This window comes from Abrus precatorius, unplaced genomic scaffold, assembly GCF_003935025.1.
Source record: "Abrus precatorius isolate BTA unplaced genomic scaffold, Abrus_2018 Scaffold8, whole genome shotgun sequence".
In the NCBI taxonomy this organism is placed as follows: Eukaryota; Viridiplantae; Streptophyta; class Magnoliopsida; order Fabales; family Fabaceae; genus Abrus; species Abrus precatorius.
Genome location: NW_020874428.1, coordinates 29,408,394 through 29,436,044, shown reverse-complemented (window position 1 = coordinate 29,436,044; position 27,651 = coordinate 29,408,394). Strand labels below are relative to the sequence as shown.

At 32.4% G+C, this 27,651-nt stretch overlaps 3 protein-coding genes across 3 annotated transcripts; all 3 read left to right on the top strand.

Moving 5' to 3' along the window:
- The first annotated feature begins 5,859 nt into the window (after positions 1–5,859).
- On the top strand, positions 5,860–8,616 carry LOC113847464 (cytochrome P450 77A1). The gene has a single exon (XM_027476597.1). It carries the CDS (start codon positions 6,196–6,198, stop codon positions 7,726–7,728), a length of 1,533 nt encoding a protein of 510 aa, XP_027332398.1. The 5' UTR covers positions 5,860–6,195; the 3' UTR covers positions 7,729–8,616.
- Positions 8,617–14,212: 5,596 nt separating this feature from the next.
- LOC113847854 (adenosine deaminase-like protein) lies at positions 14,213–16,729 on the top strand. Its single transcript, XM_027477154.1, has 11 exons — positions 14,213–14,324; positions 14,394–14,464; positions 14,765–14,856; positions 14,948–15,007; positions 15,095–15,334; positions 15,418–15,494; positions 15,590–15,659; positions 15,739–15,852; positions 16,143–16,209; positions 16,408–16,512; positions 16,605–16,729. The coding sequence occupies exons 1-11, from the start codon at positions 14,248–14,250 to the stop codon at positions 16,727–16,729; spliced, it is 1,098 nt and encodes a 365-aa protein (XP_027332955.1). The 5' UTR covers positions 14,213–14,247.
- A 1,324-nt stretch (positions 16,730–18,053) lies between these two features.
- Positions 18,054–26,466, top strand: LOC113846810 (phospholipase A I-like). Its single transcript, XM_027475466.1, has 18 exons — positions 18,054–18,945; positions 19,303–19,450; positions 19,855–19,933; positions 20,013–20,166; positions 20,264–20,473; positions 20,562–20,807; positions 20,894–21,056; positions 21,146–21,406; positions 21,505–21,626; positions 21,929–22,090; positions 22,227–22,416; positions 22,515–22,651; positions 22,886–23,024; positions 23,235–23,438; positions 23,529–23,997; positions 24,091–24,307; positions 24,397–24,486; positions 25,875–26,466. Exons 1-18 carry the CDS (start codon positions 18,397–18,399, stop codon positions 26,316–26,318), a joined length of 3,984 nt encoding a protein of 1,327 aa, XP_027331267.1. The 5' UTR covers positions 18,054–18,396; the 3' UTR covers positions 26,319–26,466.
- Positions 26,467–27,651: the final 1,185 nt, after the last annotated feature.

Genomic DNA, 27,651 nt, shown 5'->3' with positions numbered 1-27,651 from the left:
GACAAAATAAATAATAAAAAAAAAAGTATAACCCTGATGTAGAACTTTATCAGCTACACTTATAATAATTTATGATATACGGGCAGTGTTTATGTCTTTCATAAAAACAATCTAGCATTTTCATTCAGACTTATAAAGATTTGTTCAACTCTTCAATCCCGTATGTGCCTGTGTGTTCAGGGTTTAAAAAAACTTTTTGATCTGCAAATAATTGATTTGGCTGAAAAAAAAAAGTTTCAAGGTTCACAATTACGCTAGTACAATTCAACTTCCTAACCGGACCATTCACACACCTGCTCCCACGTTATTAAAGTTGAGATAATTCAGACCACAATCATATTAATTTTCTTCAACAAGAAACCGAAGTTAACCTTGTTAAAATAATATTTTTTGTTAGTCAAAACTAGCTAAAAACAATCGAAAGTCGCATTTAAATTTTTTTACTTTTTACAATATCATTCACTTTGATGCCAATGAAAGAAAATGTAAATTAGTAATTTATAAAATTAATGGTTTTAAAAAACATTATGGGCCATTAAAGGAATATCTTAAGCATAAGGTATTAGGTTTGAATAATAATTAATATATTAAATTAGTTGAAAGATCTTCCAATTGCAAGATTTAAAGGGAGTAAATCTTATATCTTACATTATGTTTTATTAAATTTGTAAAATTTCACTTCAACGTTTACTTTATCAAATAAAGAGAGAGAGAGATAGAGAGAAAAAGTTTAGAACATGTTTTTTTCTCTACTGTTTTTAAAAATAAAATATGTATTATATTTTATTTTAAAAAATAAAATTATTTTTAAAAAGGAAATAAACATGCTCTATTTAAATTAGATAATGCATATATAAGTATATGACCATAGTTATACATGTTCTAATCATAATAAATATATACAAACATATAAATTATTGAAAAGATAAATAATAAAAAAATTTAAACTCAATTTCATATTTCTTTTTTTAACTATTAACTAAAGAAAACTTAAATTTAGTTTCCTTATCTACTTCTTCATTCTTTTTCTATTTAGGATTTTCATTACCTCCCTCAATGCATAATTACTTTTATTTTATTTTTTCGTCAGCTCAGTTGCTCTTCTCTATTGAGACATCAGTCATCAGTTTTCTTTGCCTCGTTCCCTTCTTTCCTCTTCTGACCTACGAGTAATAGAGACGAGCACAGGAATTTAGTAATCAAATAGCTGTGAAAAATGAAAACAAAAATTGTTATACATTGGATATTGATAATTTTTTAAAACGTGAATACTAAAATGGGTACTATAGTCTATAATATCCTATCAAAACTCTACCTGTTATCATTTTTAGCTGACAAGGTTATAGTTGATTCATATTAGTTTGTTTTATTTTCATCTCTGATCCTTCGTTTCGATTTTCATATTGCCCATTTCTTAATCTTGTTTTCGCTATGCAACATCAAGTATATTTATTCTATTTTTCTCTAGCATTTTGTGGGTCTTCTTGTTTTTCCCTGAAATTATCTAAAAACACGAAAGTATGCATGATTTGAAGGAGGGGAAAATTGATAGCCCACCAGTGTTTAACCATAAGATTTGTTGTTAATCTTCTTAGGTGTGTTTTATTAAAGTTAATTTTCCTTTTATTTAAAAGTGAGAACTTTGGAAGAAATGGTCACCATCCTAAGTCGATGAACCAAGAACAGAGAACTGTATGATGTTTTTGAGTCCCAGGAGTCGGTTTGTGTTATATTTTATAATTAAGATGGAGATCTCCACCGCCCCCGTCATTAGTATTGGGTTAGTTCTATTCATCCAATTTGCATATCAAATTGATTCTTAATATGTGGATGTAGGCAACTATGAATCTATGAGTTAAAAGCCCATTTTCATCTTTCTGCATCATCAATGAGTTATTAGAATTAGTGATTTTAGATTGTTTGGGATGCCGGTCAAATAAAGCTACAATCCAAAATAGATATTTATTAAAATTTTAAAATAAACTACACTCTTCTTTTTTAATAGAGATATATATTATACTACATTTTTCCTATTTTACAATATTGTTATAAATTTCCTTAAAAATTTTAAAATACTTCAAAATTTAATTTATTTCAAGTTTTTCATTAAAATTCCATTTGTGATATTTGTTTATCAAAATACTTTTTAAATAAATTATATATATTTTTTTTCAAAGTTTCAAGAAACTCGACAAAGCTCAGTGTATTCTTCAATAAAGAGTAAACATTTGTCTTTGATATAAGAGTTTAAAATATTTATCACAGTGTCAAATACTGAAAATATAACTGAATAAAAAAATTCACCCTTGATTAAAAATCTATAAAGTGTATACAAGTTGTGTCTTTAACGTCTTCAAAGAGAAAGATAGAGGGTAAAAATATTTATTTCATTAATTTAATAATCATGACACATGTTTGTATGCAATAATAATTTTTTTGAATAAATATTTAATTAATTAATTTACTTAAATACATCCCTAATTATATTTTCACGATTAAAACTTATACCTTACCCAAAGATATTTTATAAACTTTGATTTTTTTACGATATAGAAATTTTCATAACTATTATTAAATTAAAATGTTTTTTCAAATGAAAACTTATATATGGTATAATTATTTAGAAAAGATAAATATTGTATATATTGATTATTGATATTATATATATATATATCATAAAATAAAAATTGAGTTAAAAGATTAAATAACTAATCATGTAAGGAAAATACATAACATAATGATGACAAAAGAGAACTAATACTTAAAAACTCTTCTCATTTAAGATAGCACATTAAAAATATTTTCACTATAAGAATTAAGAATCACATTCTATGTATAAAAATAGATTACCAAACCAACACATTTTAATATTTTTACTTTTTAAAACAAAAATGTCCTTAACTTGTTTCTTTTATTTTTTCATTATAGGAATTCAAATAACATAGTTTTTTTACTTTGTTTTTATTTAATGTGAGTGACATAAAATATTTATCTCAATTAATTAAATTATGTTTGATCTAATTCTAGCTTTTAATATCATGAATATCAAAATCACTAAAGTCTTCTGAATTAAGTTAACGGATTAAATTCGACAAGTGACAGACGAAAAATTTGTTAACAGTCTTTAAGAAGGACACGCAACAAACAACTTTGTCCAGACAGCCAATTACAAATTTTGTGTCATTATGTTAATTAGAGTTCTTAGACAATTATTAACATTTGGCAAATGTTATTGGATATCAACAAAGACTATACAATATATATATATATATATATATATATATATATATATCATAGTCCAAAAATTTCAAATGCGAAGCCAATAAATGAGATGGGATGTTGCAAAAAGATAGCCGCCAATAAATATATCAGTAGAAAATTTATTTTTATATATTAATAACATTCAATATTATATAAAATTCAATTAAAATTTTTTATTTATTAGTCTTGTATCATTAATTTCTAGATGTACATTGAAAAATATGTAAAACAAATACTTGTAATAATTTTTAATATACTTTTTTAATACTTTCTCTATCTCAAATGTAATAAAAAATATATATTTAACCATATTTAATAAAATGTATTAACATTTTAGTAAAATACATTAATATTTTTAATATATATTTTTGTAATTTTTAATAAATTTTAATAAAAGATGTGAGCACATTAAAAATAGTGTGTATTTAATACTCTTAGATAAATAATTATATATTTTATAATATTTTTACTTTTTTTAATATGTTGTATCAAATGATATTAAAGTAATTACTTTTCTTAAAAATTTAAAATTTTCTCAATAAATAAAAAATTCAATGGATAAATTTTAAAAAAAGATTAATACTGTCATGGATAAACAAACTCTTTCAACACTAATCCTCTTAGCTTTATTACTATTTTTAGAGGTTTAAATTCAATTTTAAAAGTAAAGATTAAAAAAACCGTTATATTTAAGTATATAAAAAGGTAAACAATTATTTTATTTTTGTAAATCATTTAATAAATAAATAATATTATTATTCTTATATTGTTCATGTATCTGTGACTTTAAAATAAAAAAAATGAAAAATAAAAAAGGGACATTGTCTTGCCATAAAGCACAAACAATGACATGCGATGGTCGAGTACCATCAGGACAAGAATTCACCACCGTCCAAATTTTAAAGTGTGATGTTGATTAGTATCTTAAGAATATTCATTAAAGAATAAACGATTAATATTTTGTTTATTAAAAGGATATTAGAACTTATTTGTAATTATTGCTTTATAGATATTAGTTAACATTTTATAATTTCAAAAGATAAATTATATTAGTTTTTAAATATGTGCAAGCTATGCTATTTTCTTTTTATTTTGAAAAGTCATATCCTATTTCATAAGAAATTAATTTGTATTATGTTTTAGTTTATTTTAGTATGTAATATGTGACGGTTTCTCTCTCTGATTTACCCTTTTTCAATTAGAAAACATGACAGAATCTAAGAAATAATTTGAGAGAAATTTAGAAAATTAGTAAAAATAAATTTATTTGAATGATTAAAAAAATGGACAATGAGTTACAATATGTTGTATATATAAATACTCACACAACTAACTAACATTTTTGCTATATCAATTTGATTGTACCTCACAAATTTACATTATTAATAACGGAGAATGAGAAATGCAAAATATAATATAATGAAGCTGTAATCATGTCGACAAGGAAGAGAAAATTTAAACTAAAAGGAAAGAAACTTTAGCTATGAACTATACGACTTAATGCAATGGTGGGAAGAGAAATTTTCTCAACAGTAGATGATATCATTAAAACTCTAAGAACAGATTAGAACAAAAGAGAGTTTGGGAGAAGTTTACCTTTAATATGGTTGAAAATTAGAAAGGGGTCACTAGACGAGAGAGTGAACATTAAACAAACTATTGTATTATATTACTGCTATTTGCGTTGTAACAAATTAATGATTATCAAATTATTGTGGTGAACTCATGATCTGATATAGATTTCGAAAGTGTACCCAATAACTCCTCTGGTTGAGGATGGGGCACAAACATCTATATTTGTTTTGGAAATAATTAAAAATATTTAACACTTTGAAACTATATTTATTAGTTTAAAATTGATCTTAAAAGCGAATTAAAAATCTAAGGGAGTACCCTGCTTAACTGGACATGTGGAGTGTGCATAAATGATACTATTTAAGGTACATAACCCCCACGCTGAAGAAACATGATGTAGTGACGAGACGTCCACGAAAATCCAATGAGGGCAATGCACACAGTGGTCACTCAGTCCAATGCCAAATCCATGAATTTTGCTATTGATTACTGCTCTGCACTCCCACCCAATTGTTCAACTCCCACCTGTCCATTACTACCACACCCAGATCAAAATTAAGTAATACAAATATTTTCGACTAGTCCCTTTTGTATGGAGGATCCCTCATGTTATCTTTCTATCATTTCTATTTACATCAAATACATTAATAAAATAAAAGTATATAATATTGATAGGATTCGGAAAATGAAGTTATATCTATGTTTTTATCTACTTAATATATAAATAAGTTTTGCGAGTCTTAATCTTTAAAAGTAATAAGATTTTGTTGAAACAACATGTATATTATATTAGATTTATAAAAGGAGTTTAATAATTATAAAAGAAATAAGCACAAAACTTCTATTATTGCATAAAAAAAAGCATTTCCATTGAAAATAAAGCATGAAATAGAGAGCTTTTATCTTTATATTTTTTAATGCAATATTTACAACTGGACCGCGTCTAACCAGTTAGATAAATTTATAGCTTTAAATACACTGTTGTGGGCATAAAAATGAAAAAATGGACTGAATCTCATGGTTTGGTCAGTTGGGTTATAAAAAACTAAATCTCTTTCAATTTGGAGACACGAAGAGTTACAAATTTCTGGACAAGTAGAAAAGAAAGAAAGAAAGATGGCCCCTCGTGAAAACCACAGCTCCTCCGTTGAATATCTGTCACGATCCTGAACAAGCCGTACTCACAGTAATTACGTCTGCTCAAATTATTCAATACAATTAACCATGGTAGACCAAACTCATTCACTACCCTTCACACATGTTATCACCTTTTTCATGTTATATAATATGTCGGGATGCACCCACCCTCATTCACCACCCCACTCTTCACTTTCCTCTATTCTCTCTTCTTAGCTTATCATGGAACTACCAGACCTCATTCTGCTGGCCTTGGCCTTTCTGTTCCTCCGGTGGTGGCGGCGCCGCTGTTCCTCCACCGGTGCCGGGCCCAAGAACCTCCCTCCAGGCCCGCCGGGGTGGCCAGTCGTGGGAAACCTTTTTCAAGTCATCCTGCAACGCCGTCACTTCATCTACATCATCCGCGACTTACGTAAAAAGTACGGTCCAATCTTCACCATGCAAATGGGCCAGCGCACGTTGATCATTGTCACCAGCGCGGACCTCATTCACGAAGCGCTAATCCAGCGAGGCCCATTGTTCGCGAGCCGGCCCGAAGACTCCCCCATCCGACTCATCTTCAGCATGGGCAAGTGCGCCATCAACTCGGCCGAGTACGGCCCTCTCTGGCGCTCCCTCAGACGGAACTTCGTGACAGAGATGATCACCCCGCTCAGGATAAAGCAGTGCAGCTGGATCAGAAAATGGGCCATGGAGGCCCACATGAGAAGGATCCAACAAGAGGCCCGGGAAAACGGGTTCGTGGAAGTGATGAGCAACTGCAGGCTCACCATATGCAGCATCCTCATCTGTCTCTGCTTCGGCGCAAAGATCGAAGAGGAACGAATCAAGAGCATCGAGAGCATTCTCAAGGACGTCATGCTTATAACGCTTCCCAAGCTTCCAGACTTCTTGCCAGTGCTCACTCCGCTGTTCCGGCGACAGCTGAAGGAAGCCAGGCTGCTGAGGAAGAAGCAGGTGGAGCTTTTGGCGCCGCTGATAAGAAGCAGGAAGGCTTTCGTCGACAGCGAGGGGAAGTTAGGGGGTGCTGAGATGGCCAGTCCCGTTGGTGCTGCTTACGTCGACTCGCTTTTTAGGTTAGAGGTGCCTGGTCGTGGCAGGTTGGGGGAGGAGGAGCTTGTGACGCTGGTGTCTGAGGTTATCAGCGCCGGCACGGACACCAGCGCCACGGCGGTGGAGTGGGCGCTGTTTCACTTGGTGGTGGATCAGGAGATTCAGGAGAGGTTGTATAGAGAGATTGTGCAGTGTGTGGGGAAGGACGGTAAGATCACGGAGAGTGACGTGGAGAAGATGCCTTATCTCTCCGCCGTGGTGAAGGAGACTTTCCGGCGACACCCGCCCAGTCACTTTGTGCTGTCCCACGCGGCCACGGCGGAGACGGAGCTGGGAGGGTACACGATTCCCAAGGATGCGAGTGTGGAGTTTTACACGGCGTGGTTGACGGAGGATCCGAATATGTGGGAGAATCCGAATGAGTTCCGACCCGAGAGGTTCGTGAGCGGGGATGGGGTTGATGTGGACGTTACGGGAACGAAAGGGGTGAAGATGATGCCGTTTGGTATTGGGAGGAGGATTTGTCCAGCGTGGACTCTTGGGATTTTGCATATAAACTTGTTACTGGCTAAGATGGTTCATGCTTTCCAATGGTTGCCTCTTCCCAATGCCCCTCCAAACCCCTCTGAGAAATTCGCTTTCACTGTTGTCATGAAGAACCCTCTACAGGCAGTTATTGTCCCCAGATCCATTTCTGTTTAAGTTCATCACTACACTTGATCATTCGACTCCGTGGAAGAGAATATATATGTAGTTTACTGTAAGGCATGAAAAAGAATATTAGTGATTTGACTCTTTTTTGTAGGGTATTTGGGAAGCTTCCTCTGCTCTCTATTTGCCTTTGCGCTTTGAGTCTCTGCTACTGTACAAGTCAAGTCAAGGTGATATCTATCCTATATATACGACATACTGTATCAAATATTTATTATATATGCACATTTCCTCATGCTTCAAAATCTTAACCAATGCTATTTCGTTCTTCCACTCATTTCAACCTACCCCGTTTAATTTAATTGAATGAAACATCTTTTTATATATGTATAACAATACAAAGTTAACTTATATGATTACCACATTTTAATCTTATCAGTGTTTTTGTTAATTGGATGAGAATATCATTTTAATTAGCTTCCTGTTCAACCATAGAGTCTTCCTCTTCGGTTTTCCGAGCGCATTGATGATTACTCAAGACATGCTTGAAATAAATACAAGTTGCGTATCGAATGTTCTGTATCCACGCGCAAACATCCAATATAAACCTCATAATTTGCTCTAGTTTGAAAATCGTGTTCGTGTATCAGAGACAAGACGGTTACCGAATTATACCGAATTAGCGAACATGACCCTCCAAAGAACTTGGCCATCCACGTGCGTAGTGAGGAGAGTGGGATGGCATCTGCATATATTTGGATAGAATCATTCTCACATTCTACTACGGATATTTAAATATTGTATATCACGTCATTCTTTAAAGCATATGAAAATTTGTTTATTAGGTAGAAAATCTCATTATTTAAGTAACATTTTTTAGCTTCTTATTTTATTTAGTGTATAACTTATAATATTTTCATTTTTTTAAGAGTTTATGTTGTTCACGACAATTTTACCTTATTCACACCGATCCAACGGAAAATACAAGTGATTTGGACCCCCTAAAAAATTACTTCGTAAAATAATATCTTTAATTTATACACTTTGTCAAGATTTAAGAACATTATTTAAAATAAATTTAAATTATAAATAAAAAAAGTTGGCTTAATTTTATTTTCGTCCTCATATTTTAGTCAATATATAATTTTAATTACTCATTTAATTATCATAGTTTTACACTTTATTGTAATTTAAAGTATTTAAATTTAATTTAAATAAATTTATAGAAAATTATTTATAAAAAAATATAATAAATGAATAAAGTATTTTTTATAAGTTAAAAAAATATAATATTTTGAAAATTTCAAAGAATTAAATGAAATAATGTCTCAACAAATAGAGAGTATAAATAATTTTTAACTTATGAAAAAAAATTTATTCAATTTTTTATACAATTTCTTTTTCTATAAAGGTTTTTTTATAAATTTACTGCCTAAGATATATTTAATTCTTCTTAACACATGTAGCACATATTAAAAATTTATAATTAAAAATATAACTAATAAACATGTAAGCTCGTATGTTATGCCTTAGAAGTTAATTTTTTCCCCTAATTAGATCCTATCACTTTACTTGAATACTTTTTAACTAATTTCCTTATATCTCGTCTTAAAATTAGGTGTACTGTGTCGTAAGAAAGTTGAAACGCATTATTAATGTTAAATTGAGTGTGGGCTGAAAATAATGTTTAAATAGTAATAAATTTATATTCATTTTAATATTATTCGTTATGGTTTTTCACTGAATTTACGTTTAAATGTTTTTTAAACCCATATGATGAAAAATACAAAAACTAGCAAAGAGGACACAGAGAAGGCTTCAAAAAGAGTATAAAGGTAGTTGGCTAGCTTCACGTGAAAATTATTACTTTACCTGCTAACTATACTAAGTAGGACTCCCAACTCTGAAGCAAATTACTCTCAACTGTAAGGGATGTCTTCAACTTGCGTAGCAAAATGTTAACTATTGGTACCCACCCATACTTTCAACCAGTTACTAGTTTTTGTGACTCTGATGTTGATGGGCACCTTTTATGCTTTCTTCTATGAACATATTCAGTAAACAGAAAAAATGGCTGTTGTAATTGGCTAGGTTTCAAAACTTGAAGCAACTGATGTACAATACTGTGATGTGCGAGAGGGATTATTATTAATTTTTTAAGTTGTGTATTTGTCTTTTCGAACTTAGTTTGATCCTCTCAAAATTATGATTACTTTAAATTAGAACGTCTAAGAGTATATTCTTCAAGAGTCAACTAGTAATAATTTTCCAAAATAAACACTGCTGAAGTCGAATTACTTTTTTTAATTATGGTCTTTTCATATATTGTATACACGTTTGAGAATTTGATTATCATGCTTAAGAGGCTTAACTTTATGTTAAATTTGTCTACCTTTACTGACAATATTTAAGTATACAGTGGTTGTTTATTTTAAATTTTACAAGTGTTTATGATAAATTACATAAGCATGTCAAGGAACTCTTAACCGTTATTTGGATAAAAGAAATAATTTTTTTTAAATCTGAAAAATATATTTTATCGAGTTGAAAATAAATAGGTGGAATGTTTCTTCACTTCAAATGTCACAAAAAAATTAGATCTATTATTTTCCTCAAATAAATTACTGTAAAGTTAACAGGACCCAAAATTTAATGCATATAAATATGTCCTTATCTTTTGTCCGAAACATCATGTAAAGAAATGAGACTGTGTTTGGTTACAGCCTTACAGGACAAGAAGTCGTTACCCGCATTAAAAATGAGAAAACAGTTAATTTTTTTATTATATTAAGTCAAATGCGCGTTTTATTCCACCAAAAAATAAAAAAACACACAAATGGTTGATCAACATGGTTTTTTTCCCCATAATCATCGAATTCTACTGAACAAAATGAAGATTTATACAACAGATGCAGTAAAAAGTTTTTGAAAAAATAATTTTGAAATCCCGAACATAAAATTTAATCTGCTAATCAAAGCCTATATTTTAACAATTAATGTCCACTCCTAGGCTAATAGCTAAATTTACAACAAGCCATTCGTTCTTTATCCTGTTTATTTTGGTAATGATTCATTCATTCTTCAATAATTGTATACTGTTTACCAGCAAAAATAATAAAGAAAGCGACTTTGGGTAACATGCAGGCAGTGAGAATATGCCTGGATGGGCATGGTGGAGGATGAACAATGAAAAAGATAATTAAGAAGCAACTGACACTGACATGGTAGGTGCGTAAATTAAGTTAAAAATTTATTGTCACGCATACTACGTTTTACCATTGCTAAATGGAAAAGGAAGAAATTAAAAAACTTAACGTCCTTCCATGCACAGCCAGATATGGTAATGTGAAAACTAAGTCTGGAGTTTAAGCATCAAGTTTGATTTGTAGTTAAAGAAAATTATTGTCCTCATTTCTACCATTTATTAAACGAGGTAAATTTGATTTAGTCTAAACATATACAACTTGTCTTTTATTCGTTTAATTTGCTTATTTATAACTTAAGTTTTTCTTTGATATTATAATACTTGGTTATAATTACACAGATCAATAAAAATAGGTAAATTTAATCAATTTTGTTGTTTTTAAATATTATAATATGATAATTTTATTTTTGTTTTATATTATTAAACTTAACCTCACTGTTAACATTTATTCTTATTGATTTTAATTTAAATTTTTATCAACTTTATTTATGGAAGAAAATAAAAATAATAAATATTTTATAAACGTTATAAATAATTTTATAATAAAAACTAACACAACCTTTTTAAAAGTATATTATTAAAAAGATTGGAAAATTATTTATTTATCTAAATAAATGTCCTTGGTTTATTTTTTTGAAAACTATATCTAAATAATTCATGAGCTCGTTTATACTCACAATTCCCCGTCTTTTAACCAAATGAAAAAATGTCACTCTCTCCCATCATACTGTAGAGAACTACAGAATTTTTGTCTTTGATAAATTGAGCATGTGAGAGACAAGCTTAAGTAGAAGTACGAATAAAAATGATCGGTTATTTATACTTAATGCATGTCAAATACATGTATAATTTATGTAATTAATTCACTTCATTTAGTATGAAAAAGTTTAGTTATTATTTATTTATTCTCATTGTTTGTTTTCTTTTTTTCAGTTTTTCAAATATTTTATATAATTTCCAAGGTTAAAATAAAAAAAATGAACATAAAAGAGAACAGAAATTTGAAATTTAATATTAATGCAGTGTCAATTTTTTATGATATTATTTAATGTTTTATTGTTTATTAAAAGTATTTGTTTAAAATTGAAAAGACTTATATATCTAAGTTATTTTATTTTGCAATAATAATAATAATAATAAATATTTGTATATTAATACTGCAATAGAATTAAAAAAAAATAAAAATCATTGGTACAAATTAATGGAAACATATTAAAGAGATTATATTTTGTTTCGAAGATATTTTAAAACTTGGCTTAAATAATTTTATAAACAATTAAAATTACATTGATTTTGAGGGCATTTGAAAAATAAATCAATTATCTATAAGAAAACTAATTTAACGGAGAGGCATAATTTAATCTGACAGTTAAAAAAAAAAGTTAAGATAGTTATGAAAAAAAAAAACACAATAGTCCATATTCTTTTCAGTGCTTCGCAACTAAATAACCAGCGTTACATTTAGGAGTTATATAAAAGATTTTGTAAATAATATATAATTTTAATAAATTTTAAAATATATTTTAATAATTTTATTGGTATAATTTATTAAAATAAATTATCTTTAATTTATTTTAATACATTTTATGATTACATTTATACATAATCTATCATTTAATTTTTTTTAAATAAGTGTTTAACTAAACTATACACTTAAACACACCTTTAATCCTTAACATACATACAAATAAGATTTTTACTAATGAAATGATTTTGATTTCAATTAATTACACTTCATAACACAATCATGCCTGTGAAAAGTGATAATTATTTGGAAATATATATATATATAGCTATGAAATTTCAAGATTAGGTTTTTATGTTGTTTTATACCTATAAGTTAGTGCAACTTTGAATCTTAAGAAACCCATACTAGTTTTTGGGTAACTGATCAAATGGGTCGAAGCAGAAAAAAACCACCACACTGTCACAGCCTTGCGAATAGAAACTCGACATCTGAGAGAAACATTTGACCCATCCCAAAACGAGGATGAGGATCATGATTGCATCTCAGGTAAGCTAGGTAATCTGCACCTTTGTTTGCCTCCATTAATGCTGTGATATATTTGATCCAAGTTGGACCACTTGCCATGCACGTTACTTGTTTGCCACCACTGTTTCAGAATCCAGGTGCAGTTCAATATTCTTGAACCCAGGGGTTCAGGCCAAGCAAACGCGTTAATTTAATCAACTTATTGACTTTTAACTTCCAAGTTTCAATTTTCTAACTTATCCATTCTCTTTGTTGAACACAATTTTGGCAAGATAAAATGTAGATTTTAAGCTAGCTTTTTTATTTATTTGACTAATTTTAAAACTTGTTTGATTAAATTAACAGACAAATTAGTTAATTAAATAGAAGGTATTTGAGAAAATTAGTTATTAAAGTAGTTGATAAATATAAAATTTAAAACTTAAAAAATTGGTATGTATTTTCAAATAATTATAAATTTGAATATTTTATTTTATTTCAAATAAATTGTCATATTAAAAAATAGGACAATAATTTTTTTATTTTCATTTATAGTTTATTTTATTAAATAAAATGAGACAATGCAATGATTTTCTATTATTATTTTGATAAATTGATATTATAAAAAATGGATATTTTGTTATTATTTTTTGAAAAATAGTACTCTGTTGCATTAAAAAAATATAAATATTGTGATTTTTTTTGTTAAGTGTTTCTTCCCTCTTTCATAAAAAAAATTATAATTTAATTAAATATGCTTCTATTTTTTGAAAATAAAATATAATTTAATTAGAATCAGACTTTAATTGACTAACTCTATAAAATTATAATTTATTCTTATCCTTTATATAAAACACCTTTTAAAAAAAATAGTCATTTTCATTATAAAATTTTACAAAATATTAATTATTATTATTTATTTATAAAAAAATAAAAACAGTAAAAGCTTAAAATTTAAATTGTTATGTTCAACTTCGCAACATTATTAGTATCAGTGCATTTTAATATAGTCCACTTTAATGCTGACAGGTTGCACAATTTTATTCTTAAAAGACATTTTGATAAGTTAGAGGAAATGAATGTTTATAAATTATTTGTATTCTTTGATTAAATAAATCAGGTTCACTTTTCAGTTAGTTGCACATGATATATCTTGCATGTTTTTTAGGAAATACCTTACATTCTAACTCACCTTTATCTTTTAAATAATAATAAAAGCAATTTTCTCCAGCTTCATTATTCTTATGAAAAAAAGTATAAAAGGAGGTATTGAGATAGCCTTCGAATAGTAATGTGAAGCACTGTTGAGTGAGGGAGCATTCTGAATTTCTGAACTGAACAGAGTAGTTTGGGTGCGAGAAACGGGGAAGAGTGTCTTAGCCACTAAGCAGAGATGGAGTGGTGGCTGTCAATGCCAAAGATAGAACTGCATGCTCACCTCAATGGATCTATCAGATACCTCACGCTTATGTAAGTTTACTCCTTTTATTTTAACTCTATGCTTTACTCCCACTATGCTTTCGTATTTTTCTTGCACAGAGAACTTGCTCGAGCTTTGGCTGACAAGGGTGTCATAGATTTCCGCCGCGTGGAGCATATTATCCTTAAAAGTTTGTCTCTTTTTGTCTTTCAATGTGCCCCCTTTACCATTGCTGTGCTTGATATTCATTTTGGATTTCATTTTGACGTTTGAATTTGTGCTTGTTGCGCTGTTCGATGAGAAAACAAAGGAGTAGAACTATCTAGCTTTTTAATTTGCTCCTAGGATGATAAAACGTGGCATGATTACTTAAGTTTTTTACTTTAATCCTCTTGCTGTTTATCTGCTTCCCCTGTTCAATTTTAATGATCCATATTTACGTTATATTTGTGTTTTAAAGCTTTGTACTGATTATGGCATGTAAATACAGGTGATCGTAAATTACACGAGGTATTCAAGTTGTTTGACTTAATCCACATTATTACAACAGATCACGCGAGTGTTACCAGGATTACCAAAGAAGTATGTCTCTGCTTGCCTAGTGCCCACTATCCGTATTTTAGTATTCCGAATTTATTGCCTTTGCATTTATGCTAGCAATGTCTGAGAGCAGGTTGTTGAAGATTTTGCATCAGAGAATGTTGTGTATCTGGAGCTGAGAACTACTCCAAAGGTAATTATTGGAGCTCAGTTGGTTATTTTGTGTGTGTGCTTGTTTCCATTGATTTGATGAAGAAAATGCTTGCTTAATTCCATGTAGAATAATGTTTCGCAAGGAATGAGCAAACGCTCTTACATGGAAGCTGTACTTGACGGTCTAAGAGCTATCAATTCAGTTGATGTGGCTTTTATTCCTTCCAGCGAGGAGCCTAGAATTCTTTCAAATCCATTACTTTCAGGCACTAATGATAAATGTAGTGAAGAGACTAGAAAAAAAATCTTTGTTAAGCTTATCTTGAGCATCGACCGTAGGGAGACAACAGAAATGGCAATGGAAACTGTAAGCCATAAAGCAGAAGTATTTTGGGCAAACCTAAGTCTGTTTCTTATACTATCTTTGAACACTTTGCTTCTTTGCTGTAGGTCATGCTTGCACTGGAAATGAAGCATTTAGGGGTTGTTGGAATTGACCTCTCCGGGAATCCGTATCTGGGTGAATGGTATATCAGATCAATCTTGGACTCCAGTATAGTAATTCACTTTAATTTTTTTTTTTTAAAAAAATTGATGCTTAATCCAGTTTTATCTTTTGCAGGAATACATATTTGCCAGCATTGCAATTTGCTCGAGAACAAGGTCTTTATGTAACTCTTCACTGTGGAGAGGTGTGTTGATATTTTTTCTTGTGCCTTTTATTCTTGGTGTTTCCTTGTCTGGTTTGTTTTTCTGACTTTGTGTTTTAAGGTACATAAACCAAAGGAGATACATGATATGCTCGACTTTCTTCCCCATAGGATTGGACATGCTTGTTGCTTTGAGAACGAGCACTGGATAAAGCTTAAGTCCTCTAACATTCCGGTTAGACTTTGCAAGACCTTTAGTCATATTAATGGTAAAGAAAAATAATGGTAGTGTGCATGATTTGTGTGACAACAAGCAGATGTCCTTTGTTGATAATCAATCAGTTAAATGGTTTTGCATGCTCTTCTAAAGTTTTCTGTTAAAAAAATTGATTTGGAATAAGTGGAGCCCATAATTCAGTGGTCATCCATTATGGCTTTTGATTGTTGCTATGTTTGAAAGCTTGATATTATATTGTCTCTTCGCAATTTATTGAATGCCGAGTAATATCATCTTCACATTTTCAGGTTGAAATTTGTTTAACATCAAACATTCAGACACTTTCTGTTCAAACAATAGAAGCTCACCATTTCGGTAGGTTCTTTTGTTTATTTTTTATGTTGGTATAGGATAATAAAAGGACCTTGCTGTTTCTACAGCTTTTCACTAAGATTTTATGGGCTTTACGGAAAAGGGTTTATTTTCAATTTTTGGTTAATAAAGGAAAGAAGTCGTGGGGAAGTTACAAGTTTTGGTTAACAGCTTAACATCACGATGCTCTTGTTGATGCAGGGCATTTGTATGAAGCAAAGCATCCTTTAATCCTATGTACCGATGACCCAGGCGTATTCTCTACCAGTCTGTCCATCGAATACCAAACTGCTGCTGCTTCATTTGGTAGGTTTAACTTTTCTCTTGCAGCCAGTGGAATTTTAAAAAATACTAATGGCTAACTTTGTTGACTGCTTGTTGGTTTGGCTATTATCCAGGCCTTGGAAGGAAAGAAATGTTTGAGCTATCAAAGAATGCTGTCGAGTTTATATTTGCAGATAATGCAGTAAAGCAGGAGTTAATAAATTTGTTTAATTCGGCAGCAACGAATCTGGAGTTATAATGTATTTATGTCATATGAGTTTTACCAGCTATTAATACGATGGGCACAGCTTACAACTTTAAATCACCGCAGTGAAGTGATTCTTCTAGGAGGTTTTAGTTGATGAAATAGGATATGGTGAAGTCATTATGTATGTGTTGATTAAGTGACTGCAATTAGTAAATTTTTATATTTGACCATTAGGGATTGGAACTCGTCCATTATACCAACACAATTGAACAAAATCCTTTTCTTGTGGTGAAATAGCCCAGGCATTAATCAATCGTCAAGCTATGACTTTCCGTGTCCGTTAATTTCATTAACTGTCACACCTTTTCCTTAAAATTTCTATTTTATTAATTTGTTGTTTAATTTTATTTTAATAATGAAAACACATATTCTAAATAATCATATTTATTGTACAGATATGATACTAGTAACTTGAAATATTGTCATGTAAAATGTGAGCTTAATTTTGATTCCCATTTAATGAACTGCAATATCATAGATTTGAATTTCATTAAATGATACAACAATCCAGAAAGGATGACACTGTAACAGACACTGCCTTAACAATTTAACATATAGTCAGACAGTGTTAAATAGTTAGTAATGGATGCCAAGAAGACTCTGACTGATAGCACTGCGACTAATTCTTAATCACCTGTTCAGCGGAAAAAGACCTAAGTATGGTCAAAGTCGTTGCTTGCAGAAGAAAATGGACGGGGGATATCGTGTTGAATATGTGGCTGTTAAAGTTGTTCAATAAAAAGAATTTCTAAAAGAAATAATTTTATTTGAAAGCATTAGTAATGCGTTTTAAATTCATTAAGTAATATCACTCCAAGAAAAGACAATAACGAAATTTATTTATTGGGGGATCCCAGCCAAACATAAGCCAATAAAATCCACTAAGAAAATGAAGTGCGAGCATAATTAAATTTTAAGAATTCAAATAAGGTTTTTCTCACCGTCACACTACAAAATAATGCTTTTCTATCTTCATTTTTCACCAGCGTCTAATGGTGTTGAAATATATCCAAAGAAACAAATGAACCAGTAAGGTTATGTTTGCTCTTTCAACTATAGCCGGCCCTGGCTCCGTCCCTTAAATGTACTTAAAATAGCCTTAATTCGCAAACTTGTTCTTTATAAAATGTCATAATTAAGAAAGATTTTTGTTAATTATCATTCTTAGAACATTAGCTAAGAAATTAATAAATAATAAAATTTATTTAAAAATATATTAAAAAAAATGAAGGTGGGTGGGAGTGGGATTTTAGTTTAAATACATAACTTCTTTGAAACGTACGTACATTAACCACCGATTATCATGGAATTCATTAATTTTCCAAAGTCCAAACTAATTTTTTCTGTAAAGGACACTGAATATATGTATGTTGACGGGTAACACCCCCAACTTGGGCTCGTCCTCTCTCTCTCTCTCTCTCTCGCTCTCTCTGTATGTGCCAAACTTGATCACACGCCTGTTCCGTGTGGTGTGCGCGAGTCTCAGTCTGTGGCATCTTCATTCTGAGATTCGCTGAACCATCAATCGGCATTTAGCATTCAGCATTCAACAGCAATCGAATTCGGATCCGAATGTGGCAACGTAGAGTTCATCAATTCTCGGCCATTCAACGGCGCCATGCCGTAACTGAATATTGAATCTCCATCGCGAATCGACAATGTCTTGGGGATTGGGTTGGAAGAGGCCCTCCGAGATCTTCCACCTTACTCTCAGCTATGGCACCGACGATCCGCCGGAGACTCTCACCCGTACCTCAAACTCGTCGCGTTCGTCGTCTTCGTCGTCGTCGTCGTCGTCGTCCTCTTCCTCAATCCTTTCGCAGGATCAGGACCTCGGGTTTCGCATCGAATTGGATTGGTCCGCGTCGGAGGAGGAGGATCAGGTCGCTCTGAAGCTTCAGTCGCAGTTGATGGTGGCTCTGCCGTTGCCGCAGGACACCGTGGTGGTTGAACTGAGGCCTCGTGATGATGATGAGAATGTGGTGGATCTGGGAATGAAGGTTGTTAAGAGAAGGGAGCCTCTCAGGGCTGTCACAATGGCCAAGGCTGTTGGCTCTGGTCAGCAAAACGAGGGCACTGGGGTTTTGATACGCTTGTTGCGCTCCGATTTGGCTTCCTCAACGCCGAATGATGGAGACGCCGCTGCCTGTTGCGGTCACCATTGGTCCACTCTTGCTGTGCTCAGTATTTGTGGCTGTGGCTTATCGGTGAGCGTTTCTTATTCATCATTCAGGAAACTTTCACTTTTTATGTTCATTTTATGTCGGTTTGGTTTGCGTTATTTCTTCTGGGATGATTTTAGGGAATGAATTTCAATCTGTTTGTTTTTGGAGTGATGTGTTTAGTTTTCGAAGTTGAAGAAGTTAGTAAGTGGTTTTGTTTGTTCCCGCTATATTCTACAGTAACATATGAAAGATTCAAATTGTGTTATTATGTTTGCTACTGCTAGCGTTGCTTTTGTCCTCACCAATGCTCGGGAAGCTCACTGAATTTTATAATTCAGGTGGAGGTCAAAGTTATTGTGTTGGATTAGGGATGTTCTTAACACTGTTTATAATGTACAGGTGTTTCCAGTAGAGCTTACACAATTGCCACACCTTGAGAAACTCTACCTTGATAACAATAAGCTGACAGTTTTGCCCCCTGAGCTTGGTGAGCTGAGATGCTTAAGGGTGCTTAGGGTTGACAACAACATGCTTGTCTCGGTGCCTGGTAAGTTTTTCATTATCTGACTCTTTGACTTACTACCATGTAAGGATAGTAGTAAACTAGTTTTTTTGGTGTGTGCCTGGCAGAGGAGGAAATAATTTTATATCCTATCTAGTAAGTATACTGAAGACAGCGTAGCAGTGCTTGAAAGAAATGAGTAATGTTAGATTACATGCAGCTTTCAACTTAATATAGAAAAGCATGACTACCATGGGTATGGGAAGTCTTAGGCCTCACTTACTGTAACAACGCACTTAGAAAACCCATGTGGATTTGAGGAGCACATCCAATGTTCGGCCCTTTAGTATTTACTATTGCGCTATTTCCTTAAGTAACTGAAGTCTTATGATTAGTGTTTCTTGTAAAATAAAATCCCTTGTATCTGATTTTTTTATTTTTTGGATCAGTGGAATTGAGACAGTGTATGCAATTAGTGGAGTTGTCATTGGAACACAACAAGCTTGTTCGGCCACTTCTTGACTTCAGGTTTTTGGTTTGGACAATTTGTATAGACTAGTCTAGACTCCACGTACTCATATTGTCTTACCATTACCACACATGGCAGGGCTATGGCTGAATTACGAGTTCTTAGGCTATTTGGAAATCCGCTTGAGTTTCTTCCTGAAATTTTGCCCCTCCACAAACTTCGTCACCTTTCTCTTGCAAATATTAGGATTGTGGCAGATGAAAATTTGAGATCCGTGAATGTGCAAATAGAGGTAGCACAAACTAATTGGACTACTTTTATGACTTTATTCTTTTACAACATATCACATATTCAGCTAAACTTGCTTTTTTTTTTTCTGGTCATTACAGATGGAAAACAGTTCTTATTTTGTTGCATCTAGGCATAAACTCAGTGCTGCCTTCTCTCTTATATTCCGCTTTTCTTCTTGTCATCATCCTTTACTTGCATCTGCCCTGGGAAAGATAATGCAAGATGAGGGAAATAGAGTGTTTGTAGGTAAAGATGAGAATGCAGTACGACAGCTTATAAGCATGATAAGCAGTGACAACTGTCATGTGGTATGTTTTAATGGGTCAAGAAATCACAAGTTTTTAATTTATTATGTTGCTGTATTTGGTGGTTGTGATTGCTTTTAATATTTTGCAGGTCGAACAAGCATGCTCTGCTCTTTCAGCCCTTGCCTCTGATGATTCTGTCGCACTGCAGTTGATGAAAGCAGACATCATGCAACCAATTGGAACAGTTCTGAAATTTGCAGGTCAGGAAGAGGTAATATCTGTATTGCAAGTTGTGGTCAAGTTGGCCTTCACATCTGATACTGTGGCTGAGAAGATGTTGACCAAAGATATTTTGAAATCATTGAAAAACTTGTGTGCCCATAAAGATCCAGAGGCAAGTTAGTTTCTTTTCATAGATAATGGTTTAATTGATTCCATATATTGCATAGTCCTTTAAATTTTAGGTTTATCTTTCTGTAGGTACAAAGGCTTGCTCTGTTAGCTGTTGGGAATTTGGCCTTCTGTCTAGAAAACCGTCGTATACTTGTTACTTCTGAAAGCTTACGAGAACTTCTCTTGCGCCTGGCTGTTGCAACTGAGCCACGTGTTTACAAAGCTGCAGCTCGTGCTTTGGCAATTCTTGGTTTGTCTTTGGATATACAATTTATCTATGCTTTTTAGGATTTTTTTTCCTGATTAATGAATGGACTTCTTCATTTTATGCTTTTGTAGGAGAAAATGAAAATCTGAGGCGTGCAATAAAAGGGAGACAAGTGGCAAAACAAGGACTCCGCATACTCTCAATGGATGGAGGAGGGATGAAAGGTCTAGCAACTGTTCAAATGCTAAAGGAAATTGAAAAGGGAACTGGAAAACGAATACATGAGTTATTTGATTTAATATGTGGCACATCAACTGGTGGAATGCTAGCTGTTGCCCTTGGAATTAAGTTAATGACTTTGGAAGAATGTGAAGATATATACAAAAATCTTGGTAAGGACATAGCTTTAGAATGGCACATGTTATTTTTTTATTGATCCAATTATTTGCCCTGCAATTCTAGATAAACTGATCAAAACTCTTGGAATCAGGGAAGCTTGTTTTTGCTGAACCTGTTCCCAAGGACAACGAAGCTGCAACTTGGAGAGAAAAGTTAGATCAACTTTATAAGAGTTCATCACAGAGTTTTAGGGTTGTTGTTCATGGATCAAAAGTATATATTTCTATCCTTTAAGTTGGTATATTGACAACTTTTTTTCACTCCTCTATTTCATCTAAATATATGTTTTATATATTTTTTAAATCTTAGAAGCATGTATTTTAGAAATTGTGAGTGTAAATGAGACACTTTACAATATAAAAGTTTATGTTGTCCTATTTTACATTTGATGACAGAGGGCATAATGCATTCTTTTTATGAATATTAGCTATTTTGATGGCTGGGCCTGGATCTATGATCTACAAATTTGTATTTTCTATGCCCTAAAAGGAGTATTATGACTTATTGTCATGCAGCACAGTGCAGATCAGTTCGAGAGGCTATTGAAGGAAATGTGTGCTGATGAGGATGGGGATCTAATGATAGATTCTGCCGTGAAAAGTGTGCCCAAAGTTTTTGTTGTATCAACCTTGGTGAGCATGATGCCAGCACAGCCATTTATATTTCGCAATTATCAGGTGTGAGGTTAATACTTTTTTTTTTGGTATTTATAATGGCTATTAAATTATACTTTCTCATGGTTGTAAATGTATTGTTTCTTTATAATATTTAACTTTATTTCTCTCTTCCTTGCCTTTACTATCTACAATGCAGTACCCTGCTGGAACACCTGAGGTGGCTTTTGCAACATCAGATAGTTCAGGGAACACTGCATTAGCATCACCTATAGGTGCACAAGTTGGCTACAAGCGCAGTGCTTTCGTTGGAAGCTGTAAGCATCAAATATGGAAGGCTATCAGAGCATCATCTGCTGCTCCTTATTATCTTGACGATTTCTCTGATGGTACTGATTGCTGTGCTGCTGTTTGCATCAATCTGGTTATTTCCACGCCTGTATTGTTTTTGACATGTATTTCTTTTCATCATGCAACGTGCCTTAAGACGTCAACCGCTGGCAAGATGGTGCAATAGTGGCAAACAATCCCACAATTTTTGCCATAAGAGAAGCACAACTTCTGTGGCCTGACACAAAAATTGACTGTCTGGTTTCAATAGGATGTGGTTCTGTTCGAACTAGGGTAACTATTCTTCTTTGTTTTAGTTCTGAAATGGTACTCTGTATTTGAAAAAAAAGAAAAAAGATCAATGGCTTTGAAAGTACTCATTGTTACACTAGTTTTATAGGTCTGTAAGCATGAACACTAAAAAAAGAATATTATTAGTAATAGTAATTTTGATTTTAGGAGACTTGTTATTGACTATTGAAGTTCTTGAGTTACATAATTTATTATTGTGCATTTATGCTGTTTTAGATGCGAAGGGGTGGTTGGCGATATCTGGATACAGGGCAGGTGTTAATTGAGAGTGCATGCTCTGTTGATCGTGTGGAAGAAGCTTTAAGTACATTGCTGCCTATGCTTCCTGAGATACGATATTTTCGTTTTAATCCAGGTATCGTGTTTATGTTTTGAAGAGTGGGTATGAAAAAGTTTCTTTGCCACCTTCTAGTTCTAGTTAAATCAATTTTCAGCAGTTCCCTATTTTCTTTTAATTTTAACTTCATTTCTTTTACTTGATTGATAGAGAATTGTACTTTCAGAGTTGCTTTAGGAAATTTAATTCTCAGTTAGTCTTCTGTACTTGTGTGTGTTTTCTTCACAGTTGATGAACGTTGTGAAATGGAACTTGATGAGACAGATCCAACTAACTGGCTAAAGTTGGAATCTGCAATTGAAGAATATATACAAATAAATTATCAGGCATTTGAAAATGTGTGTGAGAGATTGCTTCTTCCTTTCCAACATGAAGAGAAGTGGTCAGAGAATCTGAGATCTAAAGTACCCAAGACAAAAGAGTCACTGAAGGGTATTTTGGATTATTTGTTGTCTATACTGTAAAAATTCGCTTTTATTGATCTCCCTAAATTTTAAGATTCTTTTTGTTCTGTTTTATCAGGTGCTAATGGCCCCACTTTAGGGTGGAGGCGTAATATACTACTTGTTGAAGCTTCACAGAATCCAGATTCTGGAAGAGTGATCCACCATGCCCGGGCGCTTGAGTCATTTTGTGCTCGTAACAGCATACGATTGTCCCTCATGCAGGGCTTGACTGGGATTGTAAAGACTGTGCCATCAACAACATTCCCTACTCCATTTGCATCACCTCTGTTTACAGGAAGCTTCCCTTCAAGTCCCCTTGTATATAGTCCTGACATTGGTCAGAGGAATGGACGAATTGATCTGGTCCCACCTTTAAGTTTAGATGGTCAATTGGGAAAAACAGCTGCATCACCTCCTATGTCTCCTCGAGGACTTAGACAGCTCTCTTTACCTGTTAAATCATTGCATGAGAAATTGCAGAACTCACCGCAAGTGGGTGTTATACATTTAGCTCTTCAGAATGACTCAGATGGCTTGATTGTGAGGTATTTGCTACTGCAATTAATGAATTCCTATTCATTGTTACCATTATTTTTCTCCATGCAGATGGAAGCATGATGTTTTTACCTTTTCTTTAGTTGGCACAATGATGTATTTGTGGTGGCTGAACCTGGAGAGCTTGCTGAGAAATTTCTACAAAATGTTAAATTCAGTTCGTTGTCAACAATGAGGAGCCATCGCAGGAAGGGCGCATCTCTCTTGGCCAATATTTCTACTATTTCTGATTTAGTTGCCTTTAAACCTTATTTTCATATTGGAGGCATTGTCCACCGTTATCTAGGCCGTCAAACCCTAGTATATCTTCTACCCCTTGTGTTTTATAAATTTTTTGAATCAAATTAATATATCTATTAGAAACTTGAGTTTGGATATCTTTTATGTAGGTTATGGAGGATGATCAAGAAATTAGTTCATATATGTTTCGTAGGACTGTCCCTTCTATGCACTTATCACCTGACGATGTACGATGGATGGTAAGTGCTTTTCTCCAATTTTGATTTTCTTATTGTCCTTATTGATGTACATTTTTTGGAGCTTCACTCAAACTATTGACTTTCTTTTTGGTTGTTACCCAATGTTTACTTTCATCATATTTTTTGGGTTTTAAGATATAGAATGATGGTTGGGTGTTTATCACTTGATTATACAAGGGTCACTTTTATACTCTGAAAAAAGTTTTGTTTCATACGGTTTATATCTTAGGTGTGATTATCAGTTTGTATTGTTCTAGGTCCATTTTTCATACGGTTTAGTTTGTCTCTATTACAAACTTTTGTTCTTGAGGGATTCTTTAATCTGGTTAAACACACGGATGCCTAATATGGGCGATTAAAATATTGGGGACAGAACTTACAAAGCTAGAATCCATTTTATTACAAATTTATTGTGACACTAGCTCGGCTGATTCATAAAGCATCTGGACTGTATGGGTACTGTAGGATTTACAGATCATCGACAGCCATTATTTTGACAGTTTTCTGTCTTTAGTAGTCAAATATATTTCTTTTGGCATACTTTTCTTGGAAATGTGGGAATAAACATTTTAGTTTTTATATCATATCAAGAGAATGATTTTGGCTTGAAGAGTGACAATGGCCTTGTTTGAGTGAACTTCTAGAGAAGTGCTTATACAAGAAAAAAAATAGTATAAAAAATCAAGAAATTTTCTCTTACACGTTAAAAATAACTTATCTCTTCAAATTTTAGAAAAGTTAAAACGTTTCTTAGAACTTTTAGAAAAATAAAAAAGTATAAGTTGTTTCTAATAGGAGAGAAGTTCTATTTATTTTTTATACTATTTTTTTTTCTTATAAAAACTTCTCGAAAAGCTTACTCAAATCACCTTTATAGATTTGGCTTCTCTATGTTAATAAATAGTTGTCTTTAGAGGTGAAGTGTAGTGTTATAACCGTTGATTAAAAGTTCATTGGTTAAGATTGTAATAAAGCAAATACACATATATTACACATTACGAAGTTGTTAAAGGTAGTAAAATTATAATCTGCACATTACTTTTTGTGGGCTGTCTTTAACTTGCATTCCTCACTTATAGTTGTCAAATCCTATTATAATCAATTAGTGGAGGTTCTTAATATCAAATAGAGCCATGCTTTCCTTGTTGACGGTTTCAATTTAAGATGTCTATATCATATAATGTTCGGTTATATGGGAAGGGAAGAGACGGATATTTTTAAAATGGATGTTTTGTTGTATTACTTCTCTGTTCTCCTGTGCAACAATATTTTCCCCGGTGTAGGTATTATAGGGGAGAAAATTACAAACCAAATCCTGTGTCCATATACATGGATGTGCTCTGACTCATTTCTGTTTTCTCCTTTTATTATTATCTTGAATACCCTAGGTTGGAGCTTGGAGAGACAGGATCATAATATGCACAGGGACATATGGACCTACTCCTGCTCTTATTAAGGCCTTTCTAGACTCAGGTGCCAAAGCTGTTGTTTGTCCTTCAAATGAACCCCCAGAGTCTCCGTTGACCAACTTCGATGGTTCCAAAGAGTTGAACGTGATGGAAAATGGTAAGTTTGAAATTGGAGAGGATGAAGCGGATGACGAGAACATACCTGATAGCCCAGTAAGTGACTGGGAAGATAGTGACGCCGAGAAAAATGGGGACCGCACATTTTCTTTATGGGACAGTGACGAAGAGGAACTGTCACAATTTGTTTGTCTGTTGTATGATTCATTATTCAGGGAGGGTGCTAGCATCAATGTTGCTCTGCGACATGCTCTTGCCTCATATCGAAAAATGGGGTATGTGTGCCATCTTCCCGGCGTACAATAATTTGTTCACTTAATCTTACACAATAAAAACAAAACAAAACAAAGGACGAGAGAAGAGGTGGAAAAAAAAACAAGGAAAGAAAGATAAGCAGCAGTCTGGGTGAGAATATGTTCTTATAAAATTATAGTCGATAACCAATTTTGAGGCTTATAAAGATGTACATTTCAATTGTTTGCGGTGTCCCTTACTACCATTTTATCCTGTTGTTCGTGTTAATAGAAAAATCAAACACTCCAATGACGACGCTTAATTTGAAATGTAAGTAGTTACTAAATTTTGTAACGTGAGACCTCACATTGATTATTCTTCCTTTCAAAATTTCATGCTGAAATCAGGGAGAAAAGGTAACATATATATATATATATATATATATATATATATATATATATATCAAATGACAAAAAGGTTGTATCTGTGGGCTTCACGAGTCCATGCACAAATAATTGTTGATTGTGCAGTATAACAATAGGGACACAAATAGTTGATATAACTTTCATTACGATGGATTTCCTATTTGTGATGTGAGTATCTTGTGTTGCATTGCCAGTCAATTATGTTTATCCAATTACTGGGGATGAAGGGATCGCATATAAAAAAAATCTCAAAATAAAAATGCCAGTCAATGATTGTATTTTCTTAAAACAATGCATTTTTTAAGTTAAAATAAATTTACAATTTTGTTAACATTTAAAAAAAATAAAAATTTATTAAAAATATTTATTATATTTTTATTTTATGATATAAAAAATGTTCATTAATAAAACATTACTGTTTTTATGATTGATGTTAAAAGTTTCCATAACTTAAAAAAAAATAAAAATACTTTAACGTAAAAAAGAATCTTCAAAATTCTAATAGAACAACTACTAATCAGCAAGTCAGCAAGTTCATAGGACCCTCGTACCCAAAAAGCTCACAACCAAGACAACGAAATATCAACCTGCCAAGGGCCCAAAGGCATAAAAGGTGGAGGGTAAGTTTGACCAAGAGAAAAAACTAAAAAGTGAACCATTTTGAGTTGAGCGTCCGTAGAAAATTTAAATTTGTCAAAATAGCAAACTGTGGAAGAATTTAAGGGTACAGATAACCAAACACAAAAAAATTCATATGTACTATGAAACTATTCACTAGTGTGCATAATAAGCAAGCAATTATAATGTCCAAGAAGTCAAAAGGATAAAGTGTGATGCCGGGAAAACAGGCGAGTTTTTATTGCAGACATAGTGAGAATATGATGTTCTTGTTCACTTTTTAAAGTTTCAATAATGGAAGTTCATGCTTTTCATAAAGCATGTTATTATCTGCAATTTACTGCCAAAGATCAAAAGAAGAA

Excerpts from the sequence above, each read along its gene's own strand:
- LOC113847464 (XM_027476597.1), top strand. The coding sequence starts at position 6,196 with ATGGAACTACCAGACCTCATTCTGCTGGCCTTGGCCTTTCTGTTCCTC.
- LOC113846810 (XM_027475466.1), top strand. The coding sequence starts at position 18,397 with ATGTCTTGGGGATTGGGTTGGAAGAGGCCCTCCGAGATCTTCCACCTT. Across the intron at positions 19,934-20,012 it reads CGGCCACTTCTTGACTTCAG|GGCTATGGCTGAATTACGAG; the intron begins GTTTTTGGTTTG and ends CACACATGGCAG. Across the intron at positions 24,308-24,396 it reads ATCTAGGCCGTCAAACCCTA|GTTATGGAGGATGATCAAGA; the intron begins GTATATCTTCTA and ends TCTTTTATGTAG.
- LOC113847854 (XM_027477154.1), top strand. The coding sequence starts at position 14,248 with ATGGAGTGGTGGCTGTCAATGCCAAAGATAGAACTGCATGCTCACCTC. Across the intron at positions 15,495-15,589 it reads AATCCGTATCTGGGTGAATG|GAATACATATTTGCCAGCAT; the intron begins GTATATCAGATC and ends TATCTTTTGCAG. Across the intron at positions 15,853-16,142 it reads TTAAGTCCTCTAACATTCCG|GTTGAAATTTGTTTAACATC; the intron begins GTTAGACTTTGC and ends TCACATTTTCAG.